This window comes from Solanum verrucosum, unplaced genomic scaffold (assembly GCF_900185275.1).
Source record: "Solanum verrucosum unplaced genomic scaffold, falcon-dt-bn FXZP01000032.1, whole genome shotgun sequence".
NCBI classification, from domain to species: domain Eukaryota; kingdom Viridiplantae; phylum Streptophyta; class Magnoliopsida; order Solanales; family Solanaceae; genus Solanum; species Solanum verrucosum.
Genome location: NW_026020569.1, coordinates 542,357 through 566,885, shown reverse-complemented (window position 1 = coordinate 566,885; position 24,529 = coordinate 542,357). Strand labels below are relative to the sequence as shown.

Genomic DNA, 24,529 nt, shown 5'->3' with positions numbered 1-24,529 from the left:
GCGTGCCACCTAAAAAATAAAATTGGCTTGTGGTGTCACGGTAGGAGGGCAACTTTAGAAGACTGATGTTGCGGATTTGAATCCTATTTGTACCTATTTTTTTGAGAAATTTGCTGCAGAAGTTTTTTAAGAAAAAAAAAAGGCTCCAAGAACCTTTTTTTAAGGAAAAACAGCTGGCACATTTTTTATTTTTTTTTATAATTGTTATTGACTTAAATTAAATTAATTACATTATTACTCCTTTGACTTTTCTTTTATTTACTCAATAAAAGTGTAATATCTTATTATTTATATTTTATTGATTGATTTATGATATATATCGAAAAGACGAATAATTTAATCAAATATAAAATTAATTTAATTGATAAGTCTATTTGACACCCACATATTCTAAATCCTGAATCCGGCAGTGGCTCCATTAGACTACCATTATTTTCAATCATATAGGAGAATCAGGTTCTGATCTTACTTTTATATCTACTTCTTTGAAGGCGGCTCCATTTCATCGAATTCCTCATGATTCTAATACGCAATATTGATAGATTTCTTTTCTCTCCATTTTTTATTATTTCCATTTCTCAAGTTCTTATTTAGATAAATGACGCAAGGACTGGAATGTGATTTTTTTCAATCCAGTCTTCCTCAATTCTCCATCAAGTTAAGATGTGTGTACTTAGGGGTCATTTGGTGTGAGATATTAAAATAAATAATGATGGGATAAAAATTTTATAACCACCTTATATACAAACATATATCAGTGTATGATTTGTGTATAAAATGCGATATATAAATTGTTTTTTTTTAAAAACAAAATTTATACAAACATGTTTTAGTATACAATTTGTGTAGAAAATATGATAAATACTAATTGATTTACTTAATGGAGTGAATTCAATCAAGTAATGGAATTTTAGAAAATAAACTAGAGAATAAAGGTATGTATAATAAGATTTATGAATTTTAAAAGAAGAGATAATGAGGAGGCAAAAATGTAGGAGAAATTTATAAAAAGAATACTGACTAATTAAGAGAAAATTATGAGTTTGATATTCTATCAATTTAAAACTCTTTATTTATGAAAAACAAAATTGATTTATTAATGAGTTAAAAAATTATTAATTACATTTTTTCGTTTTTTAAAATTAATTTATTAGATTTTGATAGAAATCTGCGGTTACTTATAAAAACTAGAAAATCTGATTAAGACTAGTAATAAGTAATAAAAACTTTTAAATACATAATTTAGTAAATTTTCTCTTCAAATTACATCAATTTTGACCAACCTTATGATGTACCAAATCAAATCAACCCAAAAACATGCCCTATCCACAGAATGTTAAGGTTGGGCCTCTTTTCCTTTTTTTCCAACATCCTCTTCATAAAACATAAACAGCCCAATAAAAAGGCAATGACTTGACCGTGTCCCGGGTATAACTGAAATTAGAGATGAATTTAGGTAACAACTCTGGGAGACAGGGTGAAAAGCCCTAGATTCTTTGAGTCAATACTTCTTCAATACTAATAATTGAAGGCTCAATTACCGCCTTTTAGCTTCGATCCATTAATTGCCTTTGAATCCCATTGCTTTTCTTTTGAATCGGTACGTTCATACATCCTAGATGCTTCTTCGTTTTAATTTTTTCAATTTGCATGTAATTTTATTTTTTCTGATCTATTCTGTTTTTATGTAAATCGAAAACCTTCTTGATAGAAATCTTGAATTCTCAGAATCAAGATTGTGGAGATTTTAGTTTTTACCTTGTTGTTGTATATGTAATAATTGAGGCGTTAAAGGCTAATAATTTGCATGATTTGGGCCCCAATTTGTGAAATAAACATAAGATTGATATAGACGGTTACAACAAGTTTGGTATTCGGAATTAGTTATTGGTTGTGTTGTCGTGACATAGGGTTTGATCAGATTTGAGATTTTCGTTTCGTGATGGTTTTCATCTTATATTATATTTTGTGCGTAGTTTTCCTTTTGGAAAGATGTTTTGCTTATGCAAAATCAGTTAGATCTACTATATGAGCAAGAGGTTATAGCATTAAACTTTTTGTCCTGTGGTTGAGATATCATTTTCTTGTCTTTTGTTTCTATATATACTTGTGAAATATGGCAATACAAGGTGGAATGTAGCTTATTAGGAGAGTGTCTTGTTGATTTTTTTAATCTAAGGGTTTTAGAATGAACGTTTAGCTTGTTTTAGTTGAAAGAAAAGATACTATGTAAGAATCTAAGTAAAAATATATTCGTAGAGGAAAATGTCGTGATGGAAGTCATTCCGTCCTTGTAGTCGAAATAATGTATACTTGGTATGAACCTTTTCAATTATTTGACGTATTCATGCGAAATCATTTCCTGCCATACCAAACACACTGTTTGAGGTGTATTTAAATGGACAGTTGGTATGTCTCTCGCATCTGCTTTCATTCATTTTGACCAACCCTTAATACTTGTATTTGTCAGGTTTTGGGTTTTTGCAAACTTTTGAAGTTTCCAATTCAAATAAAACTGAGTGAGATGCAGGACTCAACTACCAGGGCATTTGAAAGCTCTTCTTCTTCCTCCGGAGATGGGAACAATGATGCTGGTGATTTTGAATGCAACATATGTTTTGAATTGGCCCAAGATCCCATTGTGACACTCTGTGGTCACCTTTACTGTTGGCCATGCCTGTATAGATGGTTACGTCTTCACTCACAGTGCCATGAATGTCCTGTCTGTAAGGCACTTATTCAAGAGGAGAAATTAGTTCCACTTTATGGAAGAGGAAGGACTTCTACTGATCCCAGATCAAAACCAATCCCCGGCCTTGAAATTCCTAATAGACCTGCAGGACAACGACCTGAAACTGCTCAACGACCTGAACCAAATCATTTTCCTAATCATGGATTTGGGCACATGGGAGGATTGTTTCCAACAGCAACTGCAAGATTTGGTAACTTTACAATGTCTGCTGGTTTTGGTGGATTGCTCCCTTCATTACTTAGCTTCCAGTTTCATGGAATTCCTGGTCCGACAGCATATCCTACCACATCAAATCACCCTTTTGGATATACTCCTGCATATCATGGGCCACATGTTCGCAATGCTCAAGACACAGCCCAAGGACAATCAGATAGCAATCTCAAGTTAATGTTCTTACTTGTTGGTTTTCTTGTGCTCATTTATTTGTTAGGCTAAGAATGGATTCAGTCTATCCCTGTTGCTAATGTTGGCTGTCAGATTTTGTGCATGTGGATATGTCAATTCTGCACTCACCTTGAAGTTACTACTAACTTTGGCGATTTATAGATGCGGGAACTCTGTTACATTAATGTAACCAGTTTATATATCTGTGTAATGTGTATATTTTGAATACTTAAAGTGGTTCTGGCTTGTTGTTTTTGCACCTTCTGTTGGGTAAGGATACCAATGTAACACATGGTCTTGATGGCTTGTAAGGCTTTTCAGTTATCTGCTTAGTTGGGTGGTTATAACCTCTTTTGTTTGTGATGTTTGACAGATCATACTAGTTTGAAAACTGGATTTACGGTGAAGGTATACTCATGATTTTATTACTATTAATCATAGTTCATTCTCCAATACCACTTTACCCTATAGAAAAAAGAGGATTTACAATAGTGACATAGTGGAATAGCAGTGTGGTTACTTTGAGTTTTGATTTGAATTTGATTGATATTGCATTGTCTTTGAATGATGAAAAAATTGCTAGGGCTTCACGTTTGGTTGGTGAATGTACAAAATAGCTTAGGGTGAATGTATGACAAATGTAATGATAAAGCATTCCATGAGAAGTTCAGAAAAGGCTAAGCCTTCAGAAAATATAGTTGGACTAATATGATCAGGTGGCAAGTCCTTGTCCTGTGTCATCTTTAGTGAGTTCTGTATGACAGTTTGGAGGAACTATTCTATTACCTCTTTGAAATGTTCTTTGCTCGTTTACAGCGCCTATCTTGTATTTTAGCCTACCTTGTGAACAGTGTCTACAGTAGATCCGATCAGTCTCACAGTCCTGTGATGAGGAGAATTTCCGTGGTTGAAAGGTATCGTCATGACTTTGTCCGTCACGTCTCATTGTTGGATCCCTTTTATTAAACTGTTTACTGTAAGGTAGTAGTTATAATGGTGAAGATTGTTAGGACATCAGAATATGTAGGTTGTGGTTGCTTCTAAATCATTCCAGTGGATGTTTTCACGTTGGGAGGTATAGTTATTTAGCTCATTGATTGTTAAATGTGATGTTGCTAGTCTAGTTATTTGGCTCCTTTGATTGGTAACATGCTATTCAATCATTCTTTTCTTATGTGTTCACTATAGCTTAGTTAACACAGATCTAAATTGTATTAAGTCAATCATTCTTATCTAAGTCCACTTCCCCATTTTAATGACTCTGAGGTCTTCTATTATTAATAATCTCTAGTCTTTGAGTGCTTTTCTCAGTTAATACTTAATAGGATCATAGATTAGTTACTTTTCAAATATTGCATTGCTGTCGGAGAAAAAGTAAATAAGACAAGAAATTGGACGATGAAAGATTTTTGAAAGGGAATTTGGGATCACAAGTAGGTCCATCTGCATTAAAATGCAACAGGGAATTCACATATATATTTGACTAATGCTTTTAATATTTTGTTGACTAATGCTTCAGTACGAGTAGGTTTCAAATTAAATGAGGCCCTCTCCATTTACAAGCTAAAGTTTGAATGTTTGGTAGGAAGTGATTCTCCACTTTTACTTTACCAACCAACTAAAAAAGCTCTATAACTAAGAAATTATGACATTTTTATCTGCCAAAGATACTCCCTCCCTTAGGGCCGACCATAGATTAAAAAATAAATGATCCATAATGGTTTATCTTAGAAAATCAACATATTGTTGAGTACATTCTTCCTATTTTATTATTCTTGAAAGTGATAAGCATTACTACTAATTAATTAGCATAAAGAATCTAAGTGAGAAATACCTATTGTGATGGGTTAGATTAACGCTCTTTTTTATTTATTGAAGAAAATTAACATTAAATATGTTAAAAGATAATAACTACGAGAATGATAATGAGAACACATAAATTTTTAAGGAACATGCAAACCAATAAGTAAATGACAAGTGATCCATAGTTTCTAAACAATACATCTATCATTTACCTTTTGAGTTTCTGGTTTCACTGTGATTTTCTTTCTTTAACAATATTGGGGATTCATAGCTGAATTAAAAAGCACTTAAAATATCTGAACAGTGACATTTGCAGAACCCGAAAATTAAGGAAGCAAAGGAAAAAAGTAACGAACTACGTGCCAAAGTGAAAACAAAACATATCGTAACATTTACTATTTCCTACTCACTATGTTTAGGTAATCAAATTAACCTTTTATTTTGACTAAAATTGATGTCAAATTTGTTTCAACATTTCCTATATTAAATATCTTTTATTAATCAATCAGTCAATATATATATATAAGGAGGATCTTTAGCCCGCTTATGTGGCATGCCTCAATGACCACCATTCTTACTTATCTTTTTTTCTTTTTCTTTTTTAAACATTTTTTAATTCATTTTTATACCCAATTTATTAATAAAATAGACTAATAAAAGACTCATACAATAAATACATAATCAAGTCATGTAGTAATCAAGAATGATTTATGACCTCTCTTAATTCATCAATAAAGACTAAATAATAAAAGAACATTCTTGTAGACAATTGTCCAAACGTTTTTACTTATTAAAAACTTTTACAAAAAGATATCAATGTTAAAATCAATCCTTACCATTTATAATAAGAAAAAACACTTTATTTTTATTTTTTCAGTGACAATATAATAATTTCGCATTATTTGATTATAGAATTTGAAAAGGTTTATGTACCATTAAAATGAGAAAACAACTATATAAAGTTATAAACAAAATACTTTCATCATCTTAGTTTTTTCATAAATCAATATGAATTTTTGCATAAATTTGCAAAGGTAGGTAGAATAGAAGAAATGGATTCAAGAGAAAAGACCATAGTGAGTCAAGATTATTTTATAATCTCAATGCATGATCACTACTACTATCTTGCATTTTTGTAGTATTGTTGGATCAAAATAACTCTTCATTGATCACCTTTTAAGATATCAAACATCATTTATGTGATATAAACAAAAGGCATCACCGGGCTACTACTAAGCATTTGAAATTTGCCGGGAGTAAAGCAAGAAGAAGAGAAGATGCGAGAATTGAACTTTTGAAGAAGTTTTAGTCTGAATCTACGACTAATTTGATAGGTATAATTTTCAACTCAAACCCTTATATGAATATTGTTATTTTTCTTCTTTTGTCCTCTTCTTCTTTTTTCATTGGAATATTTTGAATTTGTATGACAAATAAGTGACAATATTTCAAGAAAAAATTAATATTGAAGGATTTTGATTAACATTAAGAGAAGACAAAAAGGAAATATATAAAGTACTACGGGAGAGAAAGAAAAATGAAAACAAATAAAGAGGGATAAGAAAAATAAAGATGTCAAGAAAAAGAAAAGGCTCCATATATATAATATTGTCAAATTAAAATTTAATATACAAAGAATGATTCATTTATATTGTTCCATATATAAGTCTTATTTTGTTCCATATATGTCTTACATTGTTCCATATATATAATATTGTCAAACTAAAATTTAAATCCAAAGAATGATTCATTTATTTTGTTCCATATATATAATATTACCAAATTAAAATTTGATATTTAAAGAATGATCCATTTATTTTATTCCATATATAAATCTTACTATGTTCCATATATATTATCCCTAAATTTATAGAGAATAATAATAAATTATTTAAATGACATGAAATATTATTTAAAATAAAAAAAGAGGGTATTTTAATTTTAATTCATTATAAGTAGAATAAGAAAGGAAATGACTTCTAAGTTGTCATACAAATTCAATTCATAGTCATGGGCAGAATTAGAAGATCACTTCTCTAATATACGTGGATTGGTTTTTACAAAGAATAAAACATTTATTAATTTAATTAGTTAGTACATAAAGAGGAGAAATAAAAAAAAAGTACCAAAGGAATGGAGAAAAAAAGAAAAATTATGTTGGAGTATATATATACTGTAACAAAATAAAATAACAATAATAATATAATGATAAAAATAATTTAAAAAATATATTGTAAATAAATTTTGTAATGCTTTTATATATATATATATATATATATATATATATATATATATATATAATTTAGGAGTTATAATTATCAAAAGTCATGAGAGTTATGAAATAAAAATAATTTAATTTTTATATTGAAGTATATAAATAAATGAAGGAGTAGTAATTGACACAATCATTTTTGTATAAAAATAATAAGAAATAAAGTAGAATATGAAAGAAAATGACTTCTATTTTGAGAGAACTTTGAAAAAAAAAAGTTATAAATAAGAAAGGCGCATAATTAACGTGTTAGGAAAAAGAAAAAAAAAACTAAAATAAAAAAGAAACTAGATTGTATCATTTTTTATTTTTTTTTAGTTTATTTCATGTTTTATAATATAAAACTCAAATAAAAGAACCTAGGGTTAGATGCATATAAATATATTAATGACGATTAAATTTTCAAAAAGTATACTTCACAAACTTGATAAGTACTTTGTATACAATATTATATAATTAAAATATTTAATTGAATACTTAAAATTATTAGTAAACACTTAAAGACTAAAATTTGTAGACATTATACTTCACAAATTTATCAATACTATGTGTTAATATACATTAAAAATATTAGTAAGCACTTAAAAGACTAAAATTTGTAGACATTATACTTCACAACTTTATCAACTATGTGTTGGTATATCATATAACAAAGAAATTATAAATAAAAATACTTTTATTTGTGATCCTTAGATAATTTGATGAATGAATTCATTTTGATATCGTATGAATTTTATTTGGTAAACTCATTGATTTTTATAATTTGTATAAAATTGATTTGTGGAGGAGTGACGATGTAGTACCTTCTATAGGCAAAAGAAAATTGATTATTTTATTTTATTGGTAATTTTATCTTCAATTCGTTCTTTTCATTTTTATTTTTATTTTTGTAACTTACATTTTTTTTTTAATTTGAGACCATTTTTTATATAATTTGCATTTGTCAATTACTCAAATATATATTGCTTAAAAGTAATTTTATTTTCATAAAAAGATGGTATAATAAATTTAAATAACTTTATATAACCGCGCAACCAAATTCACTAGTTATAATATAAAGCATAGCAAAGAAAGTTGATGTGATATATAGTTATATTTAAGAGACAAGATTTTAATTCCTAATAATGAGCTGGAAGTGTTTAATGGATAGATCGATAGCTAAACTAAATAATCAATGTCAGTTCCCTTCAGTTCTGTTGGAACATCTAAAGGCATTTAATATATACTCCAGTACATTTATTCATCATTAGGGAAATTAAATGGCAATTTCACTGCATTATTTATTCCTTTAATTAACCCTATCTACACTACTAATACGGATCTAATAATTACTACTCAACATCACGTTATTGTTTTATTTTTTGTAATTGTTGTTCTTATAATACAAGTAAGCTTTCATTCAATGCTCTCTTCACATATTGTGATGTTGATATTGATTTAATTTTTTCGTACCGACACTGATAGTCTAATCTAGCGTTAATGAAAATAATCACATGAAAGTTTATTCCTTTACCTCATGTCGTCCTTCTAAGACATCTTAGGAAGTTGCCGTGTGAGTTGTGACAGTTGTTAATTGTTATCAACTAATTACTAATGAATGAGGAACATATGCCAAAATGTAAAGGGAAAAATAATAATAATCTAGAAATAAAAAAAGGCATTGTGTTTAAGCTTAGGTTAGAGCACTTAGGTCGTTTAGGGATACTAATAAATAAAGAGCATAGTATATTTCAGTAATGGATCACATGGGACATGCAGCTAATGCTATAAAGACGATAAGTCCCTATTACTTGTTACTTTGTTGCTACGACTAGATAGTAGATTCCACTTCCATTTCCATTTATGATTTTTTTTTTTTTTGGTTTTCCATTCGGTGTCTGGTATTCACATTGGAGCTCAATTAAATTTGGATTTGTGCCGAAAAGTTCCACATTGAGGGTAAAACGCTCCCTAACAAAGGCGACTATCTTATTATCTACCATCTCTTCAATTCGCCCATGTATAAGGCAAATTTCAGTATAGGTATAAACTATAAACTACTCCCTTTGTTTCCATTTTAGTTGTCCACTTTCTTTTTTACATCCTTTGAGATATCATAGATAAGAATTATTTTACTTATTCACCCCTTATGATTGTTTTTTGGAATTTTACAAATTTGTTTACACTTCAAAAATTAAATTAATTGAAAGGATACTTAAAAAAAAGAAAAAATTTAATTAATTATATCTTAATTTTATAAATTAATAAATAATTTGAGATAATTATTTGTAATATGATGGACAATTAACACGGAGAGAGTATTTGACTAATGCTTTAATAGCTAAAGTTAGGAGTAGGTTTCCAATTAAATGGGAGATGCCGATATTTATAGAAATTGCAGAATAGTACAAGTCCAATGAAACCTTCCCAACTTACTCTCCTCTCCGTCCACATTTAATTATCCTGATTTTTTTAAAAAAAATTATAAGAATTTTGAATAATATTTTATGATGTATTTTTTCAACATATTTATATGTCAAAAATTATAATTTATATTATTTTTCATATAGTTTTTGCATATCTAAATTTTTTATTTAAAATATACAATTAATATTATCTAATTTAACTTAGAAAATTAATCAAAATAACTTTCAAAAAAACCTAACATAACAAACAAAAGTGGACAGAGAGTAGAAGCCAACGTTGAAATTAATTTCATTGGAGTTATTCTCCTTAAGGACTTCTATACTACCGACCAGCTAAAGAGCTAACAAATTGGTGACACTTCCATATTCAACTTTCACAGCATATCTTTACCTCTTAGTTTCTGTTTATTTTCCATTGTCTCTTTCAACGTCACTCGTAAAATTTTATTGAATATATTTTTGTTAATACATCTCTATAGATAAATTGGAAGGTTATCTGAAAAAATCACTAAACATATATAAAAGTTATTCACAACTCAATTACTAAGATTTAATATCGTTGTTCTAAAATTAGAATTTATAAACTTTAAATTCTAATTTTGTCGCCATCCTAAAATTTAGAATTCATAAACTTTAAGTTAAGTGAATTTCTAGTACTTAATTATTAGGTTCAAAATAAATGATTTTCTCAAAGTCAAAGAGAATATTAATTCTTTTTCAAAAATTAACCTTCTCTCTAATGAGTTTTTCAAGTCTCAATATGTCTACTTTTAACAAAAGTTTGGAAAAAGTAAAAGGGCAATAATTTCAAATAACTCTTTAGTTAGTGTAATTAATTAACTTTCATCAAATTCACTTATTTTGGATTGAAGAATATTGCATCTTATCGCTATATTGACAAAATCATGTATTTTATTTAAAAAACTTAAAAATATATATAAAAAAACAAACTCACAAAATGTTAATCTAATTCGACATCTATTTTAAACTTTTTTTTATACAAAATATTTTTTCAATTAGCGGGAGTATCCCAAAAATTAAGGAAGAAAAGGACACCTGGCCCCAATAAAATAAAGGGACTCGCTTGAACTATCGTCGGATCATTAACCTATTTGAATTGACTTATTTTTAGTATTTTTGAATTAAAATAGTTTTGTAATGTTTGTATAAATTTAAAACAATCATTATGAGCATTTAATTTAGAGCTAGAATAACAAAATAAATTATAAAAATAAGTCAAAACTGAACAGTCAATCCAAACACACCTACGAAGTTAATTTCCAAATGGAAAATAGAATCTGAGTAATAAATAAGTTGGTCTAAAACGCATAATTTGACTAATTGAATTCATACTATTTAAGCACTTGGTTAGTAAAATATCTTATATTCTTACTGTAGTTATAACTAAATACTTATACAATTAATGCGGGGCAAAGGAAAGTTGTGATACAATATATATAAGTAAATTTGTGTGCCATGTTTTATAATTTGTCTCCCTGCTTCATTATGCCTAAACTTAGGAGATCTGGGGGCAGCACCCTGCCTCCGCTCTTGTTGTTCATCTTCTTCTCTTTATCAAAACAAAATGTTACTACTACCGCAATCACTGGCACTAAATTCAATCTCCATTTTAAAGAAGCGCCGCAGTTCTATAATTCCCCGAGTTGTTCTTCAATTAATTATTCAGTGAATGCAGTACATGTCGCTATGACTCTTGATATAGCTTATCTCCGGGGATCTATGGCTGCTATTCTTTCGGTACTGCAGCACTCTTCTTGCCCAGAAAACATTGTATTCCATTTTGTCGCTTCTTCGTCTGCTGAATCCACGCATTTGAACCTTACTATTACGAAATCATTTCCGTATCTTCATTTCACAATTTATCCAATTCAAGATGTTGCAGCTGTAGCAGGACTAATTTCGACCTCAATTCGCTCTGCTTTAGATTGTCCTTTAAATTATGCTCGCAATTATCTTGCTGATCTACTTCCTCAACACCTTCAAAAAGTTGTTTATCTTGATTCGGACCTTGTTTTAGTAGACGACATTGCTGAATTAGCAGCAACGCCTCTAACAGGGGACTCTGTTTTAGCAGCTCCTGAATACTGCAACGCTAATTTTACTACTTACTTCACGCCAACTTTTTGGTCTAATCCTTCTCTTTCCTTAACTTTTGCGAATCGAAATCGAAGGCCTTGTTATTTTAATACTGGAGTGATGGTAATTGATTTAGAGAGATGGAGAGCAGGGGGTTATACTACTAAGATTGTGGAGTGGATGGAGTTGCAAAAGAGAATGAGGATTTATGAATTGGGATCTTTACCCCCTTTTCTGCTTGTTTTTGCTGGAAATATAGCTCCGGTTGATCACAGCTGGAACCAACATGGTCTTGGTGGAGATAACTTTCATGGACTCTGTCGGGATTTGCACCCTGGTCCAGTTAGTCTATTGCATTGGAGTGGAAAGGGGAAACCATGGGCGAGACTCGACGCCAATCGCCCTTGTCCATTAGATGGCCTATGGTCACCTTATGACCTGCTGCAAACACCTTATACTATTGAATCTTAAGGTACTTGATTTACTCTGAATGCGATTTAATTTTCAATTTCATGTAAATTTTGAAATTTCGTGTACTTGCTTCTTTGATTTCAGGTGTATTAGAAATTATAGTAGAAGACATCGAGAGTAGAGATCTGTGTCTTGAGATCCTCTTCGATTGTGTTATGTAAAGGTACTACTACTACTACTTATTTGTTTCTTTTGGTGGAGCTAGTCACCCCAGAAGGGCTAGGTGAGGTCTACTATTTTCATAGATTATAAGTAGTATACAGTAGCTAGCCAAGAATTTTACATTGGTACTTTGCTAGAGTATTATTTTTCAACGTATGATATGAAATCATATATTTGTGATCAATTAAGTTTATTATAGAACGCAGCCTTCCTTGTCTGCTAAATATTTCATGGTATTCTTGAGATATGCTAAATTTAACGTACTTACTATTCAGCGAATCTTTTTAAGTTGCAATCTTCTCACTCTCACCATTTTAGGCTTTTCTAAACAATATTGAAAAAAAAGGAGTACTGTTTGTTCATTTCATCTAAATATAGAAGTATCCATTTCTTCACGTCTAAGCTCCTGTTCAATTCACCAAGCATACTTTCCTCTTTTTCTTTTTGCGATTAAAGTGAATCTCGTTCTATGATTTCCTTGTCATCTTTTATATACGTCAGATTGGTGGAAGTAAAAAAAAAGGTGACATCCGTGTATGTTTTGTTGGTGGTAGAAAAATATTTTCCTTAAAAATAATTTGTGGCATACAAAAAAAAAAAAACTTATGGAAAGTCATTTGGGCTCGACCACACACAAGAGTTTGATGAGGAAAAGAGAGGAGGAGGAGAAGTGTCGGCAGTGAGAGGGATTTGTTTGTGTGTGTGTTGGCGGGACAAGTCAGGTAGATTTTAAAACAAAACCACATGGATGAAACATGTACAGATTCTACCAAAGTCATTCCGCATTTTACGCGTTTCATATTAAATCTTGTCACCGGACATATAGCAAGTAAGAAATATTTTTCATCTTTAAATCAAAAATAAAGTAAGGAGTTGAGTGAACCTGAGCCACTGCACATAAAGAATTATATACTCTAGTGCGAATTCTGTCTTTTTCAAAAGTTGGTATAGTAAGTTTGTAATTAGTAAAACATGTAAAGACAACAATGTAGGAAGCAAAGTTTAAGAGTTAGTCAAAGGCTCTAATTATATGCCCTTTTACAAGTCAAATAAATTTCAAGAGCATGCTTTAATTGAGAAACTGTAGTCAAGATTTTGTCGGTAAACTTCCTGAGTAGAGCAACTTATTAAGCCATAAGTTATGCCCCTGAATACGCAAATGGATTGCTATGAAGCCCAATAGAAAGAGTCCTGTCTTTATTGATAGTGACTCATTATTTCAATAGAAACTTGTTGATGCTTTCTTGAGATTCATGTCATTATTATATAATTAAATGAATAAAACTGTGCAAGTTACCATCAACAAGTTTGAATGAAATTCCTTCTCCCTTAATGTCTCGAGTTTGAGTAATTGAACCCCCATGCCCCTCCGATAAGGATGTGAACGACGCAGTATAAATAGATGATTAGTGAGAAAGTGAATATTGGATTATAAATGGTTATTGGAAAAAAAAATACTGTAGGGTGCACTTTTTAACTTTTTAGATTATAAATTGTGAAAATGTATCAAGCCCACGTATAAAGTGATGTGTTGAAAATATATCGAAGTAACTAATAAAAATATGTCAATCTCTATCAACTAAAGCTTTTGAATGATCAAGCAGCCACACATTATTAATTGAAACGTCAACAATTTGTTCACAGCACCACGGTCCACATTCATACAATCATGTGGCTTGCGTAAATAGAGTACATTGTTAAATGCAGATACGAACAAGTCATGCTACTTTCAACGTTGATTTTTAATTGCACTCCGCATTTTAGTGTGTACATTCTTGATATAACTTCGTCACAAGGAACCAATTGACAAACATTAATTCATTGTCCTAGTTGTTTACAAGCAGTCAAGGATAAAAATCAATGACTGCAAATTTTCTCCTTGTCATACAAAATTACGTACGTAGCTTTTCTGGACCAAGAAAGAGGCCCATAAGCTTCACGTATCATTTGCAGGCCATATTCTTTATCTATTACATTGAAAAAGTTGAACATACGATGCTTGAAAAACCGGTCCATGACGATAAAAGAAGCTTACGAAATATACCCCTTATAGATTAAGATACAGCTCTATGATGTATAGATGTAAAAACATGAAACATTTCAAACTAAAGAAGATGTGTAATCAGGTACGCGAGAGCTATATTAAACTAGAGGCATACGAGTTAAAAGAACCTCTCCAAAAATTTTCCTCACTGCAGAATAAGATTCTGATCACAAGCAAGTAAGTTCATCACTAATTACATAACACAGGTCAAGTCAAATAAATTAGATAACTTTAGAAGGGATGTAAGAGCCGATTACTAGGAGATTAGCTGCAACAGTCTTCCGAATTAGTAGCAGATCTAGCAGTGGGATCCCAAGGCTTTACAGTAAAGTAGCCACCATCTAGCCATATACTGTAGAAATTTGTCCTCAATTTTTATTTGCTTTCTTGTAGGCTCCTTCGTCTTCTCTGCCTTTGGAAGTGGAAGGATTCTTTCGCAAGTATTTGTAGTAGACATACTGTAATATGATCTATACTTGTGTTAAGGCCCCACAGTTTGGAAAAATGAATAAACTAGTATGTAGTATAAGAAAAGAACAGATATATGTGTTGTTTGAGCAATTGCTAAGACAAAATTAATGGAGAAATGTGAGGATACAAATAAGTCTAGCACAACGCAGACAACAGCATCCAACAACCAAGGCATATTGGCTTTAATCTTACTCCATTCTGTTGATCTAAGTAGTATACTGCATCATGTAAACATAATAACAAGCAAATAAATTAGTAGAAGGCTACCGAATGCATTTTAATGACAGATTAATTTTCATGTATTCAGTACGATTTAACTTATATACTTAAGCAGAACAAAATAGTAAGAAATGCTAACTATACTGAGTTAAATAAAGGGGAAACTACCTCCCTACGTAAGTGACATTGGCGATGAGTGCAAACACGAACATGAATGGATTTAAGCCCTGTTCATGGTGATAAAAGAATCCACATTAGCCTTTTGCTTGATGCCCAAAATGAAAGTTTAAGAAAGTCCAGAAGAGAATTCTGTAGAATATTTACCTCGACACTCCCTCGTTTAATCTGTCAAACAAAGAAATATGTTCAATGGCTTTGCATTAGACAAAATAGGGACTGCAACATTAACTGTTAGCATGTTGTTAAAATTATAAAGTGAAGAATCATGACTTACATTTAACCATATTTGAGGTATCCGACCGCCCATGTAGACAGCAGCCATCATCCACCCCAAACATTGGCCAAGTGCACTATGCTCCGTCCCATGCTCCTGCCAGAAAAGAAATATGTCCGGAATCACCCCTGAAAGTTTCATGATATTAAGATGCAATTACTGAAGAAACATACTTGTAATAGTTTTCTTCCACCAAATCCAACAAGTAAAGCTTTTGTCTGGTGAGGCATTCCAGACACTGTTGCAAAGAACGCTCCATAACCTGCCTGAAAATCGTCTACTATGAAAATATTATCATCCCAGACCAAGAAAAATAAATAAAATTACTTTTAGGTTTAAAAATGAAGCTACATGGTCCAAAGTGGATTCAATTAAATTTTAAATTTCTTAATTCATCGAAAAAATTATGGAAAAATGATTCTTTATTATGGAGTATATAAATTGTCAAATCCCTTTGACATAAGGAAATTCTGGTGTAGAGGACAGCGGTAAATTTAACTCAAAATCATTTGAGGTCATATATTCGAATTTTAGGTGTGATATACTTGCATTTTTTTCAGATCCCTTGAGGCTCCGCCAAGGAGAGGAGAAACCCCTCTCAACTTGCCTTTGGGCATAAGGACTCTGGGAATTATATAAATAAATGATGCTTTGGGCATATACTCTGAATCTCTGACCATCAATATTTCACATTACATATATTTAGGAAGTGGACAAAGTAGAGAAACCCTCTCGACTTGGCTTTTGGGCATTATGCCTATGGGAATATTGGTTACTTGTCTCATATATTGGGACCAGCAATATTTCACAGTACATATAGTAAGTGCACAATATTATAAACAAGTAGCGACAGCAGAAAATTTTCAACTTGCACTAAACTAAACACCAACACTAACAAATCAATACAAGAATTAATAGAACTAATTCACTTACAGATCGAGGGATAGGCTTAGGTTGGCTAACAGAAATATTTAATGGTGCATCAACTGTATCATCATCTGAAGAGTAATCATGGTTATTAAGCCCCACTGCTGATGGATCACTTGCTATAGGCCTCAGATTCGACCTGAATGGCGGGGTTGAACTACCAGCCAATGATCTTGCAGACCTGTTCCATACTTAGCAATAAATTAATCTAATTAATCCACGCGAAAAACTGACTACTTCCTTAGTTTCATAAACACGGATAGCGTAAAACAAATCATGTTAATTTACCATATTTGAGTAATAAATTAACATACAAACATATCAATTAACTACTTGTATATAAAAGACACGGGAAAAATTGAGAAAAAAACACTCACGTGAAATAGTAGTCCATGGGGCGTGATGCAGATCTGCTGGGTATTGGAATTCCCGAATCTGTTGTTTTTTGAGGTCTCAATGGCTTCTTCAGTATCTCTTCAACCTAATTAAAGTTAATCATAAATCATCTTTCTTCAACGATTATTGTGTCATTAAATTAATTGATCAGTAAATTACAAGCTTAAGAATGTTTAATCTGTACCTCTAATTGTCCAGTCTCATTTTCACTGCGCTTCCAGCACTTATAGAAATAATCATAGTATAAGATTTGCAGCACTAGTATGATAGTAGTCGCTGTGTAAAGCTGTTCCATAACAGATCATTAAATAGAAAAAAAAAATACCACTCATATGATTAATTGGTAAATAAAAAGATTGCATTACCACAGCTGTGTACAATTGGGTTGGCAACTGCATGAAGAGAAAAGAATACCAAAAGATGAGAAACATTAATTAAACCTAATTAATTTAATGATATTTTAAGCTACTCACCGTTGCAGGCTCCAGAAGGCAGCCTGTTAGATTGAATACGTCACTGCATCGAATAAAATAATGAGATTTATAGTTCAGAAAAAAATAAATTAAACATTGTGAAATTGAAGAAAATGGAGTAATGACCGATAAAATTAATTACCCGATAACCCAACCAAGAAGGAAAACAAGTGAAACGCCATGGCTAGATTTGGTTCGAAAGTTGGTGACAATTTGTGGGATTTCGGCAACAGCCCAACAGATGAGGCTTACAAAACCAAAACCGAAAGAGAATTCATCGCGGACATTGCAAAGGCAATCTTTGAAATACAAATTCACCCAACCAACAACACATGGTTTATTCTCTTTCACACAATACGCTATTGAATTTTGCTGCTGTCGTAACAACATAAGCACCTTCATTTTTGATTTCTTCTACAAATGATGAATCGAAGAGTGTACTAAACTGAGGGATAATACATATATATATAGGGTATAGCATTAACCCCTCCGAGGTCGAACAGTAAGTACGCAAAAGTAAGAAGACAAATAAGAGTGAAACAAAAACATTCTCAACGGTTCGGAGTTTGTAACCTTGTTGCGTTGCTTTTACGTTTCTGCCCCTCAAAAACTATGGGGCAAGTAGGCTTAAACGACACCGCCTATTCTTGTGGCCTTTAACTGCTGGGCGTCCCGGAAAAGAAATCGATTGAATTTTTTTTCTCTTCTTCATACAATTATGCGATAGATAAAATTATTATTTAGTTGAATAATTTTTTAACCTTTTATTATTTAGATAGCTGTAATATTCATTTTAACGTAAATTATTGCTTTTTAATAATTTTATTGATTGACACATTAAACTAAAAGAGATGCTGATGGTTTGTAATTATATATGGTGCTTTCGACAATGCTATATGAATATTTACTACGTAATTTGTTTGAATATTATCGAATCAAAGCTTATTTTCGATAATTTTTCGGTCAAAATTGTAGGTACTAATCAATTGTTGACATACTACCTGTAACATGACAATCATAATGCTAATGTATATTGATTTCATTAAATTCAATGATTATTAGTCTTATATATGCTACTCTTCTTAATTTTTAATTTTATATATTAATCGTACCTTTCGATTAATGACATGATTGAAATATAGAAGTATATTTTATGTCAATATGATATACGCGGCAGAAACTAAACATGATATATTAGGCAGAAACTATGTGGCTCGAATGCAGCACACATTAAAAGACAAGATAGCATTTGGTATTTTTTGTTTTTGTAGCATTTGACATTAATGTCAGTAACTCTTCAGTAATTGAAAAGTGGGACCTTAACTAATATATGGACTGCCTTCTGATTATACGAACCATTCTTGTAAAAGGAAACATCATGTTGAATTAGGTATACTATATTGGCCAGGTACAACTACTCCTAATTTTCACTATCAATCAAAATCAAGTACTCCTTGATCGTACCAGGGTATGTAGGCCTAGTTAAGTTGCCACCTATTATTTTATTGAAAAATAAGCCTGATACTATACTAACTTCATTCAAAAAGAAAAATTGTTTTTTTATAGAATCAAAATAGAAATCATTTTCTAACTTGATCATTTGGTGAATTGTATCGTATTCATTTTCGATTTTAAAGTGAATGATTGTCTTATAAAACTTTTTATTGCTATTTGGACATATTCAGAAGTACCAAAATCTTTTAAGATACGTAATATTTTAAATTAGAATACATCTAAATAATTAACTTCTAAACTAGTGAAATTTATATAAGTTTCCATGTACTGATTCACATAATATCTTAAATGATCTATTTTCCATCACTCGCGTACAATTTGTTTTGGGGTTTCTTCATGAGTTAGATTTTAAAGAATACAAAGTATATTTTATATTTATTTATTTATTTATACTTAGTAGAAGAGTCTACAAGCAGGCATGTCTTCGTCAACATGCCTGCTTGTATGACAAGGACATTTTCGTAACTTTCTACTTTTTTTTTTCCTTAAGCCTTTGTATCCTCTTGCTTTAAGATTGTTTCTTTTTTTTATTGGACCCAAAAACGAATCAGTATTTACCTAAGGGAAAATCACATAAATATGATATATTAAGAAAATATTTACCATCTATGGCAATATAATTTTTCTAACTTAATATAACAATTTTTTGGATTAAAAAATTGTACCGCTTCACCTCTTTCTCTGTCCTTTTTCTCTTCCTCATCTTCTTCTTTTTATTTTTCTTCTTTTCGTCTCTTTCTGTGTTATTCTCTCTTCCTCCTCTTCTTTTTTTATTCTTCTTCTTCTTCTTTTAAAATTTTCATTTAAATAATTATTCTCAAATCAATTTTTATCCAAAAACACGACGAGAAGAGAAATAAAAAAATAATTTTTTTTTACAATATCATATTCTCAAACAAAAATTTCAAATCTCTAAAATTACAACAACAAGAATTCACCATTGATGGTCACTATAAAGCTTCAAATTTTGAATTCATTTTATGAATCTTACGAACTCGTGATTAGTTTGGATTGGTTGATCCTACAAATAATTGAAAATGCAGTTTAAAGTTTATATCTCAATTTTAAGAGGGTTCAGTTAAGTTTATAATTGATTTTAGGAGAAATATAAGATTGAAACTCAAAAAAGGTAAAGTTTATGAAACTATATCGCAATTGTATTAAAGTTGAATTAGATATGTTTTATAATTGTATTAAAATAATGAACAGTATATTTATAATTCATATTGCAAACTTTACTCTCTTCTTAGTGAGACCAACCAAATGATTTAGGTAACACACTTAATAATACATTTATAATACATGCACACTACATTTTTAATATATATTGCAAACATCACTCATGTTCTTAGTGATACAAACCAAAATAATTTATAACACATATAATACATGTTTTATTCATGAATAATACAAGTTTAATTCAGTCTATAGATTATTGTCTTGTCTTTCGTTAATTACGTTTTTCATTTATTTTTAATTTTCTCTTCTAATTCAACTTTAATATTGTGTACACTTTTAATGCAAATTTAATTCATTTTGTAGTTTATTATGTGTTACTATTAGATTACTTGTTTAATTCATTTTTTATATAAGCTTAATTCACTTTGTAGATCATTGGCTGCTCTTTCATTAGTTAAATTTTTTATTCGTGCTTAATTCTCTCTTCTAATTCAATTTTAATATTTGTGTAATACACTTTTAATACAAGTTAATTCATTTTGCAGTTTATTGGTTGATTTGTTACGATTGAATTACTTGATTATTTCATTATTGATACAAGTTTTATTTAGTTTACAAATCACATAATGCTTTTTAGTTTGCTACATTTTGCATTCATGTTTAATTCGCTTCTAATTCAACTTTAATATGTGTGTAATACATTTTTAATTCAACTTTAATTCATTCGGCAGTTTATTATGTTTCTTCATTTGTTATGATTAGATTACTTGTCTGCTCTTTCGTTTGCGATTAGTTAGGATAGGTTGTTCCTACAAATAATTGAAAATATCTTTTTGGAGTTTATATCTCAATTTTAAGAGGGTTTGATTAAGTTTAGAATTGATTTTAGGAGAAATACTAGATTGAAGCACGAAAAGGATGAAGTTTATGGAACTATATCGGGTTTGTATTAAAGTTGTATTAGATATGTTTCATAATTGTATTAAAATTGTATAAAATTCATGAACAATACATCCTACATTTATAATACATATTGCAAATTTCACTCCCTTTTTAATGATATCAACTAAAACAATTTAGGTAACACACTTATAATATATGCACAATACATCTTTAATACATATTGCAAACATCACTTACGTTCTTAGTAATACAAATCCAAAATAATTTATTAGACACATATAATACATGTTTTATTCATGAATACTACAAATTTAATTCAGTTTATAGGTCGGTGTCTTGTCTTTCGTTAGTTATGTTTTTCATTCATTCTTAATTTTCTCTTCTAATTCAACTTTAATATCGTGTAATACAATTTTAAAGCAAATTTAATTTATTTACTTGTTTAATATTTGTGTAATACACTTTTAAATACAATTTTAATTCATTTTGTAATTTATTGATTTGTTACGATTGAATTACTTGTGAAATTCATTGTTGATACAAATTCATTCAGTTTACATAGAATGCTATTTGGTTTGCTACATTTTGCATTCATATTTAATTCTCTACTAATTCAACTTTAATATTTGTGGAATACATTTTTAATGTAAATTTAATTCATTTTGCAATTTATTATGTCTCTTCATTTGTTACGATTAGATTACTTGCCTAATTAATTAATTATTGATACAAATTTTATTTAGTCTACGAATCATTAACTACTCTACAAAAGAAAATAGAGAGAGAGAAAGGGAAAAAAAGTAAGAGAAAGAGCAACAAAAAAAAAACCAGCAAAAAGAAAAACAAAAGAGAAAGAACAACATAAAGAAAAAAAAGGGAGAAAGAGCGAGAGAGAAAAGGGAGAAAGAGGCAAGAGAGAGACAAATCTAATAAAATATATAGTATTGTTATATATTGCTATAAATGGTAATAATTAAATAGTATATTTAAAATAAGTAATTATTTTTTAAAAGGGATCCACTCAAGTAATTAGCCCTTTACCTAATGGCTTGGGCTTGTTTGAATTGACTTTTGGCTTATGACTTATAAGTTAAAAGCCATACGTTAGAATTTTTAACTTATGACTTTTGACTTATTTTTGTTATTTTGACTTTAAATAATAAGCACTTTTTAACTTTATTCAAACACTTCAAAATTACTTAAAAGCTATTTTGACTTAAAAATACCTAAAATAGGTCAATCAAAACAAACACTTATATGTCCTATCACAATAATTAATAATTTTAAAAGAATTAAAATATATATAAAAATCACTTGACTCCAAAAAATCTATCAATGTCACATAACTTTAGACATGAAAAGTAACATATATTATTTGAAAATTACATTAAAAAGGTATTATAAATTACAATAATAAATAATTTAATATATTTAAAAGACAAAAAAAAGTTAATTTTTTTGAAATCCTATATATGCCACATAAATTAAAACAAAGAGAATAATATATACTATTATTTTAAAATTATGTAAAAAAAAAGTACTATAAATTACAATAATTAACAACTTAAAATATTTATAAAATCATATAAATTTTTTGATAAATTGTCAAGTTTCATGATATCACATTGAGAAAAAAAATTAGTAATATATATTGGGCCTCGTATTGACACGGGATCGTGTATCTAGTACATATCATAAACGTTTTTTAATTATACAGAAGTAGTGCACGCAGGCAGGCAGACAGAAATAGTATGTGTCTATATTTTTTTATTTATTACTCTCAACTTGCCATCCCCTTTGACACAGACCACTTGATGAGCAGCGCAGTATGGGAGAGTAGCGACAGAAGAGTCGATGGAATGGGGCAATTCATCATTATCGTTCAAACATATTAATTCACCTGCTAAATAAATAAATAAAAACATCTCAGGATAGTATAGTATAACTAACGACAAAAGAGGTTTCATATATGCGGCGAACATGCGCTACCTGGATCAGATGACTTTGACACGTATCCACCCGCATTTTACACTTTGTTCCCAATCCCTATCTACATAACTACTTTATTGTAACAATTCACAATAACAATGTTGTTTATCCTCAACTACCTTTAATTTCTGACATGGATATCCCAGAAATTGAATCATATATCATAAAAAAAATAAAAATAAAATTTAGATCTAATTTAATTCCAATAACTCAAGAAAAAAATTGAAACATTTTCTCAGGAAAGTATATCTCATTACTACGTAATATCCCAGAATGGATTTGGAAATTCTCTTTGTCCTCTTATTTAATGTTTTAACGTCGCTGTATTCGTTGCATTCTCTTATCTTATATAATAATAAGAGGCTAACGAGAGGAGCTTAGGGTCGTGCTGCTTGCCGACCAAAAGCCCTTTTCCCTTTTCATTTAAATTGGCTGCTACATAACCATCTCTATTGCATTGATACAGAAGTTATATGTATGTACAGTATTACCAAATCAATTAAAAACCTCCAAAACACAGAAAAAGAAAAAAATATTAAAAACCTCCACGTCTCTTCTTCTTGTAAATAAAATGATAAGTAGGGGTAGTTAATGCATCAATATTAAATAACTTTTTACTCCTCCACACTTCACACGTGTCCATTGTTGCCCGACTCCACCTCCTCTTCTTATTCTCACTCTATACTTCTTGTTCACTATTTTTTTTAGGCAAACTATTTTAACACTTCTACACATTTTAATTTATGTAACACTTTTCAAATTTTGAGATTCAAAAAAATCTATTATTAACAGTAAATTTTTTATATATCCTTTAATTATTTTAGATTATCAATTTTTTAAACTTATAGTACTTTTGTGTAGTTTACAAATATATAATTTCATTTCAAAACAATTGAAGATTCCACTTACAAATTTTCGATCAAACTAAAATTGTTTGACTCTTAAAAAATAAAAATATTTTTTACTTTGATCATACATATGTTAAAACAAAATAGATGAAACAAAAGATTATCCATTGTCATCTTAAATTTCTCAACTCCAAAATATAAACCGTCCACATTTAGAAAGAAAAGACTCCATGGTGTATGTCACATTTGTCTTACTAATTTACAGGTTGTATTATGCGGATGAGATTGTCCAACCATGTCATATCACTATCTTATTATTTGTATTTGAAAATAATACTCCCTTTGTTTCACAAAGAATGACCTCCTTTTTTTTTTAGTCAATTTAAATTTACAGGTTGTATTATGCGGTTGAGATTGTCCAACCATGTCATATCACTATCTTATTATTTGTATTTGAAAATAATACTCCCTCCGTTTCACAAATAATGACCTCCTTTTCTTTTTAGTCAATTTAAAAAAAATGACCTCTTTTCTTTTTTGGTAACATTTTATTTTTAACTTTCCACGTGGCATGTTTAAGACCACAAGATTAAGGACAATTTCATACATTTGACATAACTTTAATTTAAGATCACAAAATATAAAAGTCTTTTTTAATTTCTTAAACTCCGTGCCAAATCAAACCAGACCACTCTTTTTTAAATGGAGGGAGTAACAAGGATGGATACAAGTTGTCCTGGACAAATATTCTTTTTGATGAATATC

At 29.8% G+C, this 24,529-nt stretch overlaps 3 protein-coding genes across 3 annotated transcripts; 2 read left to right on the top strand and 1 right to left on the bottom strand.

The window, feature by feature from the left end:
- Window positions 1-1,413: 1,413 nt before the first annotated feature.
- LOC125810810 (uncharacterized) lies at window positions 1,414-3,294 on the top strand. The gene is made up of 2 exons (XM_049490298.1): window positions 1,414-1,600; window positions 2,471-3,294. Exon 2 carries the CDS (start codon window positions 2,525-2,527, stop codon window positions 3,185-3,187), a length of 663 nt encoding a protein of 220 aa, XP_049346255.1. The 5' UTR covers window positions 1,414-1,600; window positions 2,471-2,524; the 3' UTR covers window positions 3,188-3,294.
- Window positions 3,295-11,092: 7,798 nt separating this feature from the next.
- Window positions 11,093-12,519, top strand: LOC125810795 (probable galacturonosyltransferase-like 1). Its single transcript, XM_049490285.1, has 2 exons — window positions 11,093-12,185; window positions 12,269-12,519. Exon 1 carries the CDS (start codon window positions 11,093-11,095, stop codon window positions 12,182-12,184), a length of 1,092 nt encoding a protein of 363 aa, XP_049346242.1. The 3' UTR covers window position 12,185; window positions 12,269-12,519.
- A 2,192-nt stretch (window positions 12,520-14,711) lies between these two features.
- LOC125810819 (probable vacuolar amino acid transporter YPQ2) lies at window positions 14,712-17,735 on the bottom strand. The gene is made up of 12 exons (XM_049490307.1): window positions 17,473-17,735; window positions 17,331-17,373; window positions 17,223-17,249; window positions 17,042-17,143; window positions 16,839-16,942; window positions 16,468-16,642; window positions 15,708-15,800; window positions 15,535-15,630; window positions 15,405-15,425; window positions 15,249-15,307; window positions 14,989-15,079; window positions 14,712-14,860 (listed from the first exon to the last, which is right to left on the bottom strand). The coding sequence occupies exons 1-12, from the start codon at window positions 17,730-17,732 to the stop codon at window positions 14,759-14,761; spliced, it is 1,173 nt and encodes a 390-aa protein (XP_049346264.1). The 5' UTR covers window positions 17,733-17,735; the 3' UTR covers window positions 14,712-14,758.
- Between the last annotated feature and the right edge of the window lie 6,794 nt (window positions 17,736-24,529).